Here is an 18,983-nt window from a genome sequence, read left to right on the forward strand (position 1 = left end):
AAAATTCAGCTAAAAAAAGAAAATAAAAATCTAAGCTGTTAAGACAGGAATATTGAAGAAGACCAAATTATAACTAAATAGTATGTATAATGTTAAGTGGTATGTACTAAGTATAAGTATAATTTTATAAATTTAGTTCCTGATTTATTAATATTTTTCCTTGAATGTTGTTAAATGACACGAGTCAGAACGAATGTGTATAAAATATTTTTTAGTATTAAATTTTTCTGTGTTTAAACTTTATTACTTATTCTTCTTTAGTTGTCATATAATCTAGTATTATTAAATCTCTAGTGTCATTTGATCATATATAATACAATGTTAACAAACTTTTATCTATATCTATAATTTTTAATTTCAGTTAATGCCTTGCTATATCTATTAAATTTAGATTTTTTAAACACTACTAAAAATATAAGTATGAATGTCCTTCGTAATAGTCGAATTATTTTCAGACAGGTAAATTTTTTCTTTTAATTTTTGAAATCTTGAGCTTATCTGTAATATTCACTTAGCATACTAATGAACAACTAATATGATTTTATACCTTCAATGAAGCAGTAAAACATTGTATCTTGAAAATGAGGCAGAAAAACATTGTATCTAGAGTTCTGAGATAAACAAAAAAATTCTTTTTTCTGTTCAAAAAATATTTCACAAAAAAAAATAATAATAATAATAATAAAATAATTGTTATATAAAAAAGTGAGAACTTTTGTATATAATAATCATTTGTAGCATATTTATTTGTACAGATAATTATTACTTGTTATAGTAAGTATTATTTATAGAAATAATTATTTGTGACTGTACTGCCATTTTCATTTCTTTTATAAAGTATTTAATTAAACATAAAAAAACTATTTTTTCAGAGACACAATATTTTGCTATTTATGAATATGTGATTTGTGTAATTTTTTTTATAGCTGTTTGATAGTGAGTCATGGACATTCACATACATAATAGGATGCAAAGCAAAGAATAAAGCAGTTATTGTGGATCCTGTTGATATACAGGTATACAATATATAATTAGTTTGATAAGACTTACAAAAGTACATAGTTTACAAAGTTTACAAAAGTACATAGTTTACAAAGTTTACATACAAAGTTTAAATATATTAGTTGTATCTTGTTTTGGAAGCAACTTTGTTAACTTGCAGATATAAATTAAAATTTATGATTTTAAATAAATATAGGTTGTTTTATTATTAAACCACCATTTTCTTTCAAAAATAAAAGAGTTTTTGTGCAAAGAAATATTTCTCTGTAATTTAAACAGTTTATTTTCACTATCACCATTTCTTTCATGTAAATTAAAAACAAACTTTAGAAATGTTTAATGAACCCCTTACATTATTTTAATACTGTTCTACATTAATACAATAATTTCTGGATTATTGTATTAATGTAGAACAGTATTTCTTATATTTGTTAACATAGCTAGTTTTAGTGTAATGTAACTTGCTTTTAAAATTATCCATCTGCTCCTATAGATTTTTACTGTTATGTGTTTGAGTCATTTTTGAGTCCTTAACATGATTTTCATTCTACAAACAATATTATATACCAACAATTGAATTGTTAATATATATATATATATATATACATACATACATACATACATACATACATACATACATACATACATACATACATACATACATACATACATACATACATACATACATACATACATACATACATACATACATACATACATACATACATACATACATACATACATATATATATATATATATATATATATATATATATATATATATATATAGTATATATATATATATGTATATATATATATATATATATATATATATATATATATATATATATATATATATATATATATATATATATATATATATATATATTAATATTTCAATATATATATATATATATTAACAATTCAATTGTTGGTATATAATATTGTATAAAAGGTATATTTTTATATTTAGGCTGAACGAGACCTCAAACTTTTAGAAGAGCTGAACTTAGATCTTGCTTATGCTGGTAAAATTGATTGTGATTTTTTGATTTTTTAGCCTAAGGCTTATTAGTTTCAAATGTAAAATTGTTATTTTGGAGATCAGTTACTAAAATTTTAGCCTTTTTTTTTAAGTTAACACTCACTGTCATGCTGATCATGTAACAGGAAGTGGGATCTTAAAGAATAGAACAAAGTGCAAAAGTGTGATTTCAAAAGATAGTGGTGCTATAGCTGACATTCTCTTGAGTGATGGTGACAACATAACATTTGGTGATCAGGTTTGAAGCATTTGACTTTCTTCTTGCTATTATTAAAGCAAATTCCACATATTGAAGCAGCTAATATTAGTTATATGACCTTTTAAAATTTATTTGATGATTCTGCAATACAGGTGTGTAAATCTTAGAGATAGGGTTGCTGCATGTTCTGTGCTTTAAATTTTAGATTAAATAGGAAGAAAATAAAGTGCATTTTATATAAAAATTAATCTGAAATATAATTCAATTATTGTGAAACTCAAATCACATCAGTGAAACATCAAAGCAATTAAAAATACATCTGGAAAATTCAAACAATAAATTTATAGTGTCAGTTAAGATAAATTAGTTAGCTTAAAAAGTTTGAAATTTGTTCACGCAGAAAATGGGAAAACTTCTGAAGCCATCAGTAATTGATTAAAACAAACTCTGTTGTCACTTTTTGATTCATAAAAAATTGCTTATTCTATGCTTATTCAAAATTGATAAATTATTTGTAGGGAAACCTTCCTTTTAAAGTTTCATTGATAAGTTTGGATCCAGAAGAATCTACAGAGTTTGCATAAAAAAGAAATTCTACCAGTGAAGTTTTTAATCTTGGTCTTAAGACTAAGTTTAAAAGAATATGGTAGAAAAAATCTTTTTGATTGATTTAAATTCCATTCTGTAAAAGAGATATGTAATGAGTTTTGTGGCAACAGAGAGCTTGTCTTTGAAAAAGCATACCTTCTGTTTATATATTGTATTCCATTCTGTAAAAGAGATATGTAATGAGTTTTGTGGCAACAGAGAGCTTGTCTTTGAAAAAGCATACCTTCTGTTTATATATTGTATTAAGGAAAAATAAGAAACCTCTTTTTTAGTTTCATTTTTGATAAAATATTACTTGATAAATCAGAATCAGTTTTCTTAAAATTTTGTTTTTGAGACTTAAATACATGCTAATTTGCATTTTTAAGTAAGATTTATTTGCTGAGCTTTAAATGGTACCTGTAGATTTCACCAATTTAATATACCCATTTTAGGAGCCATACCATCTAACATATAAAGTTGTTTTAAAAAATACTAATATATAACACTTTTTAAAAACATTTAAACTTGTATTCTAAGACTTAAATTACAGCCAGTAAATTCTTTCTAAGGAAGTAAAAATCTAACAACTCAGTTGATTTTATTTGAGGTCATTGAGTTGGAACATAAACGTTTCTTTCAAACATTAGCAAAGGAATTTGCTGTTGTTAACATCCCAGCAAATGATTCTAATCAGCTCAAATACCTATTGTATCTTTTCTGGGCCTCACTCTGGCATTGAGATGTAAAATCAGTAAGAGATGTCAGATTTTTCTACATATAAAAATTCTTTTAAAAAACTTGACTGCATAAACTAAGCTGAGAGAGAATCATAAAAGGGCGATTCCGTGTGAAAACATCCAGGGCATGCAACCCTAGGTCTCAGATTTTGCTGATTTTTAAACCACTTAAAGATTTTAGTAAATTATGAACATCCTGAAAATTTTATCATCTAATTTCAATCGTTTCCTAAGATATAGCTATTTTAAGTTTGCCTCCAACCAACAAAAAACCACCATTTTTAAAAATAGTTTTGGTCCTAGTGTCTGTTATATGTGTGTTGGAAAGCTGAAAATTTGTACCTTTACATATTTTGGGCCCACGAATCCAATGAAACAACTTAAAATATTTAAAAATGAACATAACACCTAAAATTTAAATGTTTACCACAATTTTACTGGGGCGAGTCCAACCACAAAAATGCTGTAGCTCAATTTTTTTTTTTTTAAACTTTTTTTAGAATTTGTCCTGAATAGTTAAGTTATATTTATTACAAAGAATTGGAGAGTGGTCTTTTCTAAAACAGAAATAAAAACATGATCAAATCTACTTAAATTTAGTGCTTAAAAACAGATGTTTTGATAAATTAAACAAGAAAAAAAGGGTGTAATTTGACAGTTTTGTCAAGAACAAGTAAACAAGAACAAAAACAAACCTTTTTTGTTATAAGATTTGATTGTTAAGTAAAGATGAGTCTTTTTAAGCATTAAGCTCATTTTGTGCAATTTTCTCTTCAATTCAAAGTAAATATTCTAAGATCTATTTTAATATCACATTCTAAGATCTGTTTTAATATCACATTTTAACAATTGTCCTTTTTGCCTATAAAAATAATATTGTTAGGCAATTTTAATTAAAATAAATAATATAGTTATATAATTATAGAATAACTTTTTTATGACACTGTCTCAGTACATAAATTGATAAAAAGATATTGAAAGGAGTTTTATAGACAACAGAAAAAGAATATCCATTAGAAAAAAATATCAAACTGGTGCAAAGCAAATTAGAAAGTTTGATGAAGTGTTTAAATGTTAAATTTCAATCGAATGTTAATTTGTATGGGTCGCATTCAGGGAATTTATTCAATAAATCTATCTAACAAGTATCTGTTTACAAAACCTGTTGTCAAGTTAAATCAATTATTTATGATTGTAAACAGGAGAAAAAATCTAGCTTATGATTGGAAATCTGGCTTATGATTTACTGCTAATTTACTTGGATATCAAACTTAATATAAATGCCCCCCTCCCCTCTCTATGAAATATAAAATAAAAACAGTTTTAAAAAGAATTTTATGCTGTACACTATACTTGTGGTACTTCAAGGATGATTCCTTGAAATTCCTGAAAACATGTTTCCATTAAATTTTATATGTTAAAAATTTTATATATTATAAATAGCCAGGAAAGGTACTCCATCATTTACTGTAAATGATAATTCTAACTCTTTTGCAACTTTTTCCATTTGATTACATCAATTTAAAGATAGTTCATATTAAACAAGTAGCTTAGTGAGATGAACATAACTTGTATGTTCAACTTAAAAAGAAGTCCAAAGTGAGGCTGGTTTTCTAAAAGAATGAAAAGAATGTTATTGAAAAATATTATGAAAAAACTTCCACTTTTTGAATAATTAAAGAATATCCTCAGTGTGTTCTAAGTATCAGTCATGACAACAACGTCCCTAACAAAGGCTCCTTTCTGAGTACAGAACTTTAGAATAAACAACTTTTCGAAATAAAGTAGAAATTACTTTATTTTGAAAAGTTGTTTTTTAAGCTTGTATCTTGTCTTTTGAAAAAAAATTAACTTTATCATAGCTTCAATTTTCAAAACATTTTTATCAAATGCTAATTCAAAGAAAAAATTTTTTAACTGTTTTATTACCTGCTAAATAGAAAAAAAAAAACTCAAAATTTTTTGTATATAATTAGGATTGACATATAGCTCTTATTTATATTTTTCAAAAAATAATAGCAAGTAATAACAAACTTCTATACCAGTCTTAAAATAAGTTAAATTTTCTTGAAGTTTATTAGAATAGAAGTCATGTGTTTAAAACAGCAAAACATTTGGTGAGACAAGTTCATTTTGATTGTGTATAAATTTGTTACTTAAAACTTATAAAAATAATTTTATTTGGTTTTAATTGAATAGCAACTCTACATGATGCCTCGAAAGGTTGAAACAAAGTACATAAGGTTTGCAAAGTATTGCAATTTTTTTTTCTGGAATCTCATAGCTAAAAATATATATACTCATGAATCTAAAAGTTTTCCAATAATTTGATTTTCTAGAAACAAAGTTTTAAATCAAACTTATTCAAAAGATAGCAATTGGACTTTTTAAAAAAGTTTTTTTTTTTTAAAAAAAAACAACAAATATTTGAAAAAACTAAACTTTTTTCAAAAATTGGAACTTAAACTGTTGAAAATGTTCAGACTTTTTCAAAGGTTCAACTTTTTCAAATTCAAAACTGTAAAAAAAAGTTAAAGGGAAATTGAAATAGCTAATGGAAGGATGTCAGAAGGTTATCAAAACCTTAAACAGGGATTGACATAAAAGCTTCATGCAATCATTAAAAAAAACAAACTCTATGCATGTATAGGACTCACTGGTAAAAGAAAAAATGAAACGAAAAATGAAAAGCAGCTAAAACTGAATGTTAAGTTGCTAAGTTTTTCGTAGGTGTGTACTTTTTTATATAAGTGTTTTTCTTTTATTAATTAATTACTTTATAAACTAATCCTTAAAATACACATGAAAATCATAAGAAACTCCTAAAGTTTTAAAAATAAGCTTAAAAGTAAGAAAATCATTAAAGAACTTATTCAACTGAAAGTGGGAGACCTGAAATGTTTTGAGTTGAATTTTTATTCTTTCAAAGCTTAATTTATAAAACCAATCTTTCTTTTCCTCTAGTCATTACAAGCTGTTTCAACTCCTGGTCACACATCTGGTAATACATTTTTATTATAATAACCAGAATGAAAAAGATATTGTTAAGTATTTTGCTAAGCTGCTTAACTTTATTATTGATGGTAGATAATCATTGAATTATCATGTTCAAACTACTAATATTTTTTGATAACTTAAATCTAGGATGTCTAACATTTGTGAGCCATGCAGAGCGTTTTGCTCTCACTGGTGATGCACTGCTAATTCGCGCTTGTGGCAGAACTGACTTTCAGCAAGGTGTCAACTTTTGTTACTAAAGTGAAAATTTGATTTTTTTTACTGCAAGTCCAGCGTTATTATAAAAGTAGTTTTTTAAAAAAGTTGGAAAATGTTTAGAAAAAGAAAGCAACTGATTAGATTTAAAATAAAGTTTCTTTTTTATTACTATTATTTTTGAGAAGTTGTGATATGGCATCGGTAATTAAGCAGTTGTGACATGGTATTGTTAATTAAGCAAAAATATTGTTTTTATACCAAAACTAATGTTTTGGTAATAAAACAATATTTTTGGTTTAAATACTTTAAATAAACAAAAAATATTTGTTACCAATTTTTGTTAAATTAGTGATTTTAAAAATAAAACTAATTTAAGAAACCATGTTTAAAAATTAAAATCAAAATAACCTGATTTTTTATTATAATTATTTCAGGGCCTTCATTTTTATATGTGTGTACAAAACATTGTATGTAAAAAAGAGGTGGCAAAACATTTATGTTATTATTTTTTCATGAATTTAGGAAAAAAAACTGTTTTCTCCCTAAAAAAGTTTGACTTAAACTTTTATATTTTTTAACTTTTTAGGTGATCCAAGTTTACTCTATGACTCAATTCATTCGAAGATTTTTAGTTTGCCAGATGATTTTTTGCTGTTCCCTGCTCATGATTACAAAGGTAGTTTTTTCAAATTTTTTTTCTTTATGGATATATTTTTCTTTTTGTGAAGGATTTTTTAGAAAACAATGCTGAGATGTATGAATTGATGTTACTGATGCCTTAATTTAATAGAATATTACACATTATATTAGCGTAGTATATATATATATATATATATATATATATATATATATATATATATATATATATATATATATATATATATATATATATATATATATATATATATATATCTTATTTATAAGCTATTTCTCTTAAATTCATTTTAAATAAAAAACTTGAAGAGTTTAAAATACTGTAAAATCAAGTAAATTATTTTATCCTCATTACTGTAGGGAAATCTTTAGGTTATGTTTGTTTGGCTTCTTGCTTATAAGTTATTTGATCATTACATTTTTATTCAGTAATTTATAATTGGATTTAGAACTTATTAATTTAAAATTAAATTTATATTAATTTGATAATTTTTTTATTGTAGTTGTTGCTTACATGAAGAAATTTTTTAATTTAAAACTGAAATATCAAAATAGTGTTCATTTTAGCTTTATGAGATGCATTAAGTTTTGCTTTTGTTAAAAACATGGTTATGAAACTAGAGGGAAAGGGAAAAAACAATGAAACATGTATCGATTTCCATCATATTTTTCCCAATTCGTATATGACAGCAACATTAGCTTATCTGGCTTATCCTTTGAAAAGTTAATATTTATGACAAACATTTTACACACAGTTTCTATAAAAAAGCTTAGAAGTTTTAGCCTCATCAAATTTTTTCTACATAGGGTTTTGTCAAATTATACTTTGTTGTGTGTGTTATAGCATTTCTTACTTTTGACACTTGTTAAATGTAACAAATAACATGCTACAAAATATAATAATTTATTTTTAAGGACATATGGTTACAAGTGTGGCAGAAGAAAAAGTGCATAATCCTAGATTAACAAAAAGCAAGGAAGAGTACATTGAAATCATGAAAAGTTTAGGACTTGCTTATCCAAAACAAATAGGTGAGAAACCCTTTTTGATTTATTTTTAAAATGTGTAACAAATGATGGCATATTTTTTCAAAAAGAGTTTTATTTAAATATTTGTTTTAAATCAATATGCATAAAGTCAACAAATGAAAAATTGTTAAAATGTTAATCTATTGGTTTGTTTGCTCCGAAATTTCCTAGCATTTTTTTTTCCCAGAGAAAAAAATAGTTTAATTAAAAAAAAACAAAAAAAAAAAAAAAAAACATTAATAAGTTTCTCCAAATAAATGTTTCAAAATTAAGTAAAATTGAATAGTTTAAAGTTCACTAAAAAATCAATAATTTGTATTTCTTTATTTGCAATATTAAAATGCAGAAATATTTGTTGTTTTTATGCATTTAAATATTGTGTTTGTTGTACTGTTTTATAGATGTAGCTGTTCCTTGGAATATAAAATGTGGTCCTAGTCAATTGGGTCAACGCATGGATGGGATATGAATCATCAGAAAGTTTTTTTATAAACATTTTGTAATAATGGATTTATCGTTTAAGATTTTTGTAGAAAATGTGCAATAAAATGTTTTTTCTAGCATTTAATTTTTAGCATTTAAGTTATAAAATATTTAAATGAGTGAACGTGTTTGTATTGTGACTGTCCTTTAAATTTTTATGCACAATTTCTCATGTGTATGCTTATACTCATGTATTTTTAAAGTGTTAAAGTGCAAGCTCATGTAGAACTTTTTTAAGAAGTTTTTGTAGAAATTTTGTTACAATAAGAAATATATAATGAGTTTCTTCTTACTACAATAAGAAATATATAATGAGTTTCTTCTTACTAAAAAATTTTTGTAGAAATATTATTACACACAAGGATTAAATTATGAGTTTCTTTTAATCACCTAGAAATGTCATTGCTACTACACGTTTTAATTAGTTTCCTTGCAAAATTATTTAGCTAAAAAAATAATATTTGCCTTAAGAAAGCTTAAACCCTCAAATTGATAATAATAATCACCAACAATAGCATTTTTAAAACTAATTTGAAACTTTTATTTTCAGTGGTTATTGCCTATTTATTGACCTTATTACTTGGTTATATTTTTGGATCCTATTACACCAACCAACAAAAAAATTATTATGAAGTGGTACAAAAAAAATCCAGCTCATTTCAATTGATTCTGCAATACTGAAAATTGTATCCGGTTTTAATTAATAGCTCTAATATCCATGATTGTGAAAATTTTTAAATTGTTACAAGAAAGCTATAATTTCATAAGAAAATGTTGATTCTTTTATTGTCTTGAGTGCATTTTGCCAAAGTTGCTTTAAGCTCCAACAACAGATTTCTATTCTTTTAAAATCCTGTCTCCTTTGATCTTTCCTGTTACCTTAATGTCCTATTGAAATCTACATTTTAGTCATTAAAAAAATGAAAATTTCTGAAAACCTGTTTAAATGATTGTGTAGAATATGGAATTTGATGTTCATTCTTACATAAAAAAAAATTGTTTTTTCTAACATTCCATTAAAAATCAGTTTTTAATTGTCAACTGTTATTTGCTGTTAAATTTTTTAAGTGTACACATCAACTAGTTATGTTCAGAATCTTGAATACTCTTTAAAATAGTTTGTTGTAGTTTTCTTTTCTTTTTTTACTATATACTGAAACCAAAAAAGAAACAACATAAATTTATACTATGAATCTATACACTGTATGAAAACTTTTTGTTCTCAAAGTCATAAAATTAACCTGAAAATACAATAACTCAAAAATCTAAAAAGAAATCTTTTATTGGCTGACACTTGTTTTTTTAATTTGAGACTAAATGTTTTATAACATTATGTTCAAACAATTACTAACACAAGCTCTTATAAATGCTTAGAATGACCCATGCATTTAAAGGTAATCATTCTGTATGCTTAATATACCCATATCATTCCCATAGATTTCCAATACTGTCAAAACAGGCCAAAACATTTGACTTTTATTATAAGTAGTCATTCAATAGGAGGAAAACAAGAGCTAGGCAAGAAAAATGGACATCTTGGATTTTGCACCCCAAGTTATATAGAAATAGTTCCATAATTGCCTGTACTAAAATACGTGTTAGCCAGTGTTAATATTGCTAAAATTATTAAAATTGCTAATAACTTATTCTTTGCTTTCCCCAAGTTTTTGATCACTTAAAAAATTTTAGCTCATCTTCAATCAAATTTTATATTCAAAACCTTTCCATTCAAATTTTTTCTGTTCAAATCATTTCTAATTAAAATTTTTCTCTTTAGGATTGTAGAGAATGTTTAAAAAAACAGAAAATCCTACATTGTATGACTACGCACAATTTAAGAAACCTTCAGTGAATGCATATCATGGTCGTGTATTTTCAAAATATCTTTCATTATTAGCTGCTGTTTGTATTATATGCTTTTTCTGTTACAATGTATACCAGTTCTATCTTTTATCCTGGGTAAGTGCTTCACCGTTTAAAGTTGGTAACCAGGACTCAGGTGTTGTTTGGGTTCATGCTGAAAAGGTTTGACGTTGGAAAATTTAGATAATCATGTAGTACATTTATAATTCATTTAAAATCAGTTGCATTTAAAATATCCTAACATTTTGGAAAGAAGTAACTGTAAATGACAATTTTTAAAATAAAAGACATACTCTGAATGTTGCACAAAATGAATGACAGAATCCAGACATAAAGCATTTCCAATTTGTTACAAAATCAAACTTATAAATGACATTACAAAATTAACAGTTATAACAAACGGAACAAATGGAAGAAATATTTTATTGATCTTTTTTTTTTGAATGTGCGCTTGATGAAAAACAGAAATATTCACACTGAATGAAGGTATTTGGTTTTTGGTCCACAAATTTTTGTTGCATATGAATTACAATCGATAAGTTGCAATGACAGTGACCAAGTATTTTTTTAACAATATTACGCTGTTGCAATATGGTTTACAAGTATGATCGTGTAGTCTTATTTTAATCAGTAATTTTTTGTTGTTTCCTTGGTTTTCAATGCATAAAATTATCATTATTACACAAAGAGTCGCCAAAAGTGTTTAAACTGATTGTCTTTTTAGTCATCCCATCTACAGCATGTAATCAACATTTTTGAACAAGCTGGCTACATAGTAATAACAGCACTGGTACCACCAAAAAAGTGGGATGTTATGTGGTCATACCGATTTCCTTTTCTGGATAATCTTAATGACTTACTTCAAAGGCTTAAACTGCATCAGAAGGTGGTTTTTACCGAAATAATTTTCTCAATCAATCATTAAAGTTTAAGATTGATTTAGAAAGAAAACTATATAAAACTTGTTGATTACATTTTTGTTGTCTTGAATTGTTTCACACACACACAAACACACACACACACACACACACACACACACACACACACACACACACACACACACACACACACACAGAGAGAGAGAGAGAGAGAGAGAGAGAGAGAGAGAGAGAGAGAGAGAGAGAGAGAGAGAGAGAGAGAGAGAGAGAGAGAGAGAGAGAGAGAGAGAGAGAGAGAGAGAGAGAGAGAGAGAGAGAGTCTCGTGCAAACTAATTGCATCAAATTCAGAAACATTAAAAAATTAAGTTAATTATTTTATCCTTTTTTTTTATCCTTGTACTGCAATGACACTCAGCACACAATTCAGCATGAGATCAATCAAGGTTTGATAAATTTTACAGATTTCTGGATCCTGAAACCAAGTTTAAAGGATATCTGTACATAATCGTAAGGATATCTGTAATAAGCATATTTTTAATTAAACACATTTTTGCAAAAAATTTTTTGCAGTTCTTCAACATTCCCCAGAGAATTTTTCAATCAAATTAATAGAACCTTTATGTAAGTATCAGAATTCATCATGTTATTTTTTGTTTACTAAAAAAAAGATTTTTGGGTAGGTCTTTCAGTAGCTAACAACCTCTGCACAATACTAGAACATAGATGTATACCATGTGTAAATAAATTATTAATCAGTGGTTCACTTGTCTTTTTTTAATTTTTGATACTCTTCTGCGTCAGTTATGGATCATACCTCTCTATGGTTTTTCTTTTGTTTTGACCACATTTTCCTTTTTTTAATGGTGATAAGCTATCAATTACAATTTATTGCTTCCTAACCTGGCTAGCTGTAGATTAATTCACTTTACCTAATGTGGCTATTTGGTGTTAAGATTTATCAAAAAATTCAAGCAATTTTAACATTAATTAAAGTTAATTAATCTATCTTTGTTTTACTTACTTTTTTAATATATCCCTGTAGTCATAAAATATCTAAATCATTAGAAAAACATGGAAGGAAACAACATTAAAAAAATATATAGTCTGATGCAATTTTTTTTATTGCATACATACATACATACATACATACATACATACATACATACATACATACATACATACATACATACATACATACATACATATGCATACATATGCATACATATGCATACCTGAAAATCAGTTTGTGTACTCTATTTCATTTTTAAGTGGTTGCTTTTTTTTTATGAGAAACTATTTATTTAGGTTAATCACATGCCAGGTACGGGGTATCTGACCTTAAAAGTTCATTTAGCTTCATTAAAGATTCAATGGGTTCCTGAAGCATTCTCCATACCAGCAGAAAAAGAAAAGTTTGAGTTAGCGGTAAAATTAGTTAAAATTGAATTTTAAATAATAATTTACACAATGGTCATTACTTTTTATTATTATTTTAGTATATTTAGTTCTACTCAAGAATTCTTAAACAATTATGTTTAGTCTTACTCAAGCCAAATTTTACAATCATGTTTAGTTTTTCAAAAAATTGCTTCTTTTATAATTTTCTATTTTTTTTTTATAAATTTTTTTCTTTATCAACCTCTCTTTTATTTATTGTAAAAAAAAACAACTAAACAAACAAAATTTTGTATTTCTAATCCTAAATCTTAGTTTTTGTAACATTAGTTTTTTAAGTTTATACCTTTGTTGACTTCAGTTTAAAAGGGATCCTAATAAACTTTGGGTGCAAAAGAGCAATAATCATAGAGGTATCAAAATTCTTCAAGCTAAAGGTATTTGTTTAAATTTTTGTAATTGACTTTAAATTTCATATTGAAGTGTTATTATTTGTTTAAAGAGGATGATAAGTAATTGTTTTCCTTTAGATATAGATTATCAAGCAAAAAACTCATTTATTCAAGCATTTGTTGAGCCACCTCTTCTTGTGGATGGAAAGTATGTTAAAATATAGTGTTCTTTAATGTTCGAAATATTTTCTTTTTCACTAACTATTTGTATAAGAAATTTTTTCAAATAAATTTATTTTACATAAGTCTTATAAATTTGAAAGTAACCATGATAATAGTCAACTTCATGGTGTAATATATTAATAATGACAGAAATCACTGACAAGATAAATATGATTTTTGCTGATAAGATAAAAATGGTGAACTTAAATTGCAGCTTTATATTTTTGACTCTTTTTGTGAAATTGGTTTTTCATTTAGAAAGTTTGATGTCGGTGTGTATGTTGTAATAACATCAGTGGAACCACTTCTTGTCTATGCTTATACTTCTGAAATACTTGTCAGGTTTGTTCAATGACAAAATATTGATTTTTTGTTTGGCACTGATGTATTTATGTAATGGTGATTTCCATATTTAGGTTTTGTACTCACGATTATTATCCTTTTAATGTTGAAGATATTGAAAAATATGTTGTTGGAGATGATTACATACCAATTTCAGATGTGAGTCTCTTTTTCTGATGTAAAAAGCACTTTGCACTGAACGTTAGACATAAGATGTTTATGCATAAATGTTTTCTGTTATCTTAAATGTTAATGAAAAACTATAATTTCTTTTATGTGTAGAACCTATAAGAAAGGTTTTTTTAGATGCCTTCATTAAAAGTCTACTATAATCAATATCGAATGACAGCACGTGATGCTCTATTTACCTATTTTCAGAGTAAAGGTAAGAAAACATGGAAAAGGTAAAAAGTCTAGGGACTTCATAGATTTAAAAATGATTGTCACTGCACATTCTTTATTGGTTGTAACAGTCATAAAAGTCATTCTTTATTGACTTTAGAGCAGCAAATAAAGAATGTTACTGCTAAATTTAAAGTTCATCAAAATTATTTTTATCAAAATATTTTCATAATCGGTTTCCTGTAAATTTTAGAAATAAACTTCTTTTTTAACTAACATTTCAGGTTATGATTCAAAAAAAATATGGAATGAAGTTATGAGATGTATTGCTGAGGTATCTTAAAAACTCTTAAAATTGTTGACTAATTCAAAATATTCTGTGAAATTCAAAGTTAAAATATTTTGTTTTAGGTTTTAATTGAAAAGCAACATTTTATACAAAAATCTTTCACTGGATTTGCAAATAAACAGTATGTTGATGCAACTACTCCCTTTATTTTGAATTCTAAATTTTATGTTAAAAGATATACTCAAGTTCTAAAATATATTCAAATGTTTTATTAATGCTTAGAACTCCTAGAATATAATTTTTCTTTAATATTTTTTGAAAAAATGTTGTTATAGAAACTTCTTTGAGTTAGTTCGAATGGATTTCATTATTGATCAACAAGCAAATGTTTGGTTAATGGAGGTAATTGTTCTCTTAGTTATTTATATAAATAGCATTGCATGAATTAAATACCTGTAAAATTAAGCAATTACTTTAAGGATTAAAAAACTAAATATATGAATTACAAAGTTTATGTTAAATTTTGAGACTAAACACTAAGTTAAATTGTCCTCTGGAGTAAGAGACTAAGTACTAAGTTAAATTGTCCTCTGGTCTTAGAGACTAAGTACTAAGTTAAATGAAAAATTTTTTTTAATAAAATCACAAAATAATTTTTTAAAATACGATTTTTCCTGTTTAATAATCACACAAGATTTTCATCTTTTTTTAGAAACTTTTTAATAATTTTTTATTTTTATTATCTTCTGTTGATAGGTTAATATGTCTCCCAACCTGTCATCTGAAGCTCACAAAGTGAATGCTCTCATGTATGAACAAGTAAGTTTTCCTTTCATATTCAAAATTAAAGCAATAAAAATATTATGAACTTTACTTAAGATAAGTTTGTCGATTACATAAGACACCTTTTTTTGTTACAGGTGATATATAACACCCTATCACTAGTTGGGATCGCTACACATTTAAAAGGCCAATATAGGTAGAACTAGTTTGTATGAACAATTTATAAAGCTTGTTGAACTTAGTATGCACTTAGAGAACTTATTTCTGTTTTCTTAATTTTTCAGCGAATCAGATACAACATCAAGCGATAGAGACATCATGTTTGCAACCGACCAGTGCACATCTAAAGAATGTCACAACAAGTGTCCTAATAAGGTTTAGATTTTTATTTCAAGTATCTTTTTAATAAGTCTTTAAAATGACAAATAATCAACAAACTTGCAGTTGAATTTTTTTTTTTTAATCTGTGCGATGTCATTGAATCTCGCAGACTATAAAACGCAAAAGATTAATTTTCAAATTGTCGACAAAACCTTAGTTTCCTTTTAAACCCCAGTTACCTTTTTTAACCTTTTGTTTATAACCCTTCTTAAAGTTATTACGTTCCTTTCATGTCAGTTGTTTTAAGCATTGTTACATTTCCTTTATGTCAGGAGATTTAAAGTTATCTAACCTTTTTGTTTGTTATTACATGTTAATGAACTTATCTGAGTGTGTTTAGTGTCGCTTGTGCCATCATTGTTTATCTGACGACATGCGCATGTTTTTGAAGAAGGCGTTCCGAGAGCACAATAATAAAGGTGGTTTTACTCGTGTTTGGCCGCCTAGCTTGGTATGCTGCTTTAATGTGACGTTTTTGTAAAAAAAAAGAGTCGTTATAATATTTAGGTGAACAAATGAACTCTTAGACCTCAAAGTTTTTTTTTTTTTTTTTTTTTTTTTAGAATGCAAGCATATCTGTCAATAATATTAAAACATTAAGCGAGTCCAATGAAATCTTACTTCAATGGTTTCGAGAAAAATGTGCGCGCAACGCTTTTTGGTGTGTTTGATGGATCAGAACACTTAGATATCCGGTATTTTGAAAAAATTTAGTCTTGTTTAAAGTTATATATTTTAACTTCGTATTTATTTTATTTAAAAAAACGTTTTTATTGTGCGTTACTTTTTTAAAGTTATTTAAAATTTATATTTAAGAGTAACTATTACAGTAGTATATATAATAGTAGTATATATTTCAAAAAAAGATTTTTGTAGTTGTTCTTAGTTTTTTTTTGGTCACATCAGACATATAGTTTCAAAGTTGATAAAAATTGTCCTTTTTATCAGCTTTGAAACTATATGTCTGATGCGACATCTTTTTTAACAATGCTCTAGAAATGCTCTAGAAATGTTAACTCAGAATTGTGCTAGCACACCAGAATCTAAAGTTTTAAGATGAAGTTTTACTAGAGATAGCACACTATTGCAAAAACAAATTTTCATGCGTATTTCGACTAAATTAATTGAACCAAGTTGTCGTGTGTACTCTATCCATCGTTTAGATATCACAATTTAGTATCACATGTATGATGTAGTATAAAATTATGAAGATGCGCACTTAGAAACACTTAGAAATGCTTCATACATCCTTTTATTGGATAGGATCGCCAAATGGCGGCATTCTTTTTTAAATCCAAATCAGACGAGTACTTTGAATTTTGATAGATTTGGAAAATATTTTCATAAAATCCTAGCCTACTAAGATCTTTTTGCAATAAAGTTATGCGAAACTAAACAATATGATATTATGAAATAGGTCGATAAAGTTATGAGGTTTTTACATTCAAAAGTTACATGTTTTTGAATGACCTGTATACTTGGATTTACTGAATTTAATAATGTTTTTAGTTAATTTATTGGTTGAAGCCTAGAATTTAATTTCCTGTATGCAACTAAGTTTGTAATATTTATTTATGTGATCAATATCTCATCAGTTATTTTGATTCCGCCAATTGGCTGTTATGAACTACGGTGATTCATTTTTGGTTCAAAACATAAAACTGTTATGGTTTAACTCTTACAGATATTAAATATTAGAAACACATTACTATTATTTTAGACACATCTAACTAATGTTAAAAAAACACAGTTATTATCAAATGTTAGAAACACTTTATTCTTCATTAGTTTGTATGTTTTATGGTAAAACCTCTCAAAAACACAGTTACAACAAAATATAATAAAATAATTTTTACAAAATGTATTACTAACAAATAATTTTAAAGTTAAAATTTCTCTATCATGTTATTTACATATTTTTAACAACTATTTTATGATCAATTTAGAAAAAAAAATTTATTAAGAAAATAATAACTTACATAGAGTAAACAAACCATATAAATAATTACATACATGTTGTTTTCTCATCTATAAATCACAGTTTTATTTAGATAATAAAATGAATAAACAAAGCAAAACATGCTATGACTTAAATGAAGCTATTCAATATATTTTGGAGCCAGGTTCAGAGTCTGAGCTTTCAGATTTGGAACTTAGTAGTGATGAAGAGGACGATAATAATCTATTTGTGTTTACCCGTATAAATGATGAGATAAGTATATGTGAAAAAGAGCAATGTATGACTGCAGATATCCTTTTGGAAGATGAGATTGAATTTACAACTCCAGATAAGTCAAATACAAATGAGCAAACTTCTTCATTTACATCACCTAAACCAATAACTCATAATTATAGATAGTGTAATAAAAGACTACCCATAAGAGACACAATGCTGATACTTTTACCTCATTGATTTATTTCTAAATCTGTTAATGTAACAGAATATCTTCTAAATCTGTTAATGTAACAGAATATCTTCTAAATCTGTTAATGTAACAGAATATCTTCTAAATCTGTTAATGTAACAGAAACTGAATTGAAGCAGTTTATTGCAATACAAATGTACATGTCTATTTTCAAATTGCCAGCCTATTAAATGTATTGATCAACGGAGATGCGATATCCTAAAATAGCTGATCTCATGTCTTTGTCTCGATATGAAAAATAAAGAAAACTTTTACATGCAGCTGATAACTCAAGACTTAGTGATCCAGTTGATAAACATAACAAAATTTATAAAATTGTACCTGTACTAAATCATGTTCGTCAAAATTGTCTTGCTATAAAACCAGAAACTGGGCACTCCATTGACGAGCAAATAATTCCCGCCAAAACTTGTTACAGTGGAATAAGGCAATACAATCCTAAAAAGCCAGTGAAGTGGGGTTTCAAAAAATTTTGTTCGTTGTGGAATTTCATGAATTATATATGACTTTTTCTTATATATTGGTGCTGCAGAAATTAGCTCTGAAAAATGTAACGGCTCATATGTTGTGAAACGATTAATAGAATCCTTACCAAAAAATCAGAACTTTAAGCTCTGCTTTGATAATTGGTTTTGTAGTCTTGATTTATGTTTACATTTGAACAAATTAGGCATTCTTGCAACAGCAACAATTAGAAATGATAGAATGCAAGG

General features: G+C 26.2%; 2 protein-coding genes across 5 annotated transcripts; both read left to right on the forward strand.

Annotated features, from left to right (window-relative positions):
• Nucleotides 1-10,127, forward strand: LOC149884802 (uncharacterized). The gene is made up of 9 exons (XM_090096338.1): nt 1-459; nt 927-1,016; nt 1,976-2,030; nt 2,140-2,285; nt 6,539-6,575; nt 6,719-6,811; nt 7,377-7,466; nt 8,360-8,476; nt 8,875-10,127. The coding sequence occupies exons 1-9, from the start codon at nt 421-423 to the stop codon at nt 8,940-8,942; spliced, it is 735 nt and encodes a 244-aa protein (XP_089952464.1). The 5' UTR covers nt 1-420; the 3' UTR covers nt 8,943-10,127.
• Nucleotides 10,128-10,241: 114 nt separating this feature from the next.
• Nucleotides 10,242-16,720, forward strand: LOC145187077 (putative tubulin polyglutamylase ttll-15). Of its 4 annotated transcripts, XM_090096316.1 has the most exons (17): nt 10,734-10,981; nt 11,285-11,421; nt 11,544-11,705; nt 13,004-13,123; nt 13,455-13,530; nt 13,624-13,693; nt 13,966-14,049; nt 14,124-14,208; nt 14,356-14,434; nt 14,676-14,725; nt 14,803-14,861; nt 15,016-15,082; nt 15,437-15,499; nt 15,601-15,659; nt 15,748-15,838; nt 16,185-16,295; nt 16,408-16,720. In XM_090096316.1, exons 2-17 carry the CDS (start codon nt 11,365-11,367, stop codon nt 16,513-16,515), a joined length of 1,341 nt encoding a protein of 446 aa, XP_089952442.1. In that variant the 5' UTR covers nt 10,734-10,981; nt 11,285-11,364; the 3' UTR covers nt 16,516-16,720. The 4 variants fall into 4 exon arrangements, with proteins under 4 accessions (XP_089952440.1, XP_089952441.1, XP_089952442.1 ...); XM_090096314.1 differs by lacking the exon at nt 11,285-11,421 and having other exon boundaries at nt 10,242-10,981; XM_090096315.1 differs by having other exon boundaries at nt 10,732-11,421.
• The last annotated feature ends 2,263 nt before the right edge of the window (nt 16,721-18,983 follow it).

The sequence above is a fragment of the Hydra viridissima genome, unplaced genomic scaffold, assembly GCF_058129835.1.
Source record: "Hydra viridissima isolate aposymbiotic clone 2 unplaced genomic scaffold, HvirCarnegie_v1 scaffold_8, whole genome shotgun sequence".
In the NCBI taxonomy this organism is placed as follows: Eukaryota; Metazoa; Cnidaria; class Hydrozoa; order Anthoathecata; family Hydridae; genus Hydra; species Hydra viridissima.

Excerpts from the sequence above, each read along its gene's own strand:
- LOC149884802 (XM_090096338.1), top strand. The coding sequence starts at position 421 with ATGAATGTCCTTCGTAATAGTCGAATTATTTTCAGACAG. Across the intron at positions 2,031-2,139 it reads CTTAGATCTTGCTTATGCTG|TTAACACTCACTGTCATGCT; the intron begins GTAAAATTGATT and ends TTTTTTTTTAAG. Across the intron at positions 6,576-6,718 it reads AACTCCTGGTCACACATCTG|GATGTCTAACATTTGTGAGC; the intron begins GTAATACATTTT and ends ACTTAAATCTAG.
- LOC145187077 (XM_090096314.1), top strand. The coding sequence starts at position 10,745 with ATGTTTAAAAAAACAGAAAATCCTACATTGTATGACTACGCACAATTT. Across the intron at positions 13,694-13,965 it reads CCTCTTCTTGTGGATGGAAA|AAAGTTTGATGTCGGTGTGT; the intron begins GTATGTTAAAAT and ends TTTTTCATTTAG. Across the intron at positions 15,839-16,184 it reads ACAACAAGTGTCCTAATAAG|TGTCGCTTGTGCCATCATTG; the intron begins GTTTAGATTTTT and ends GAGTGTGTTTAG.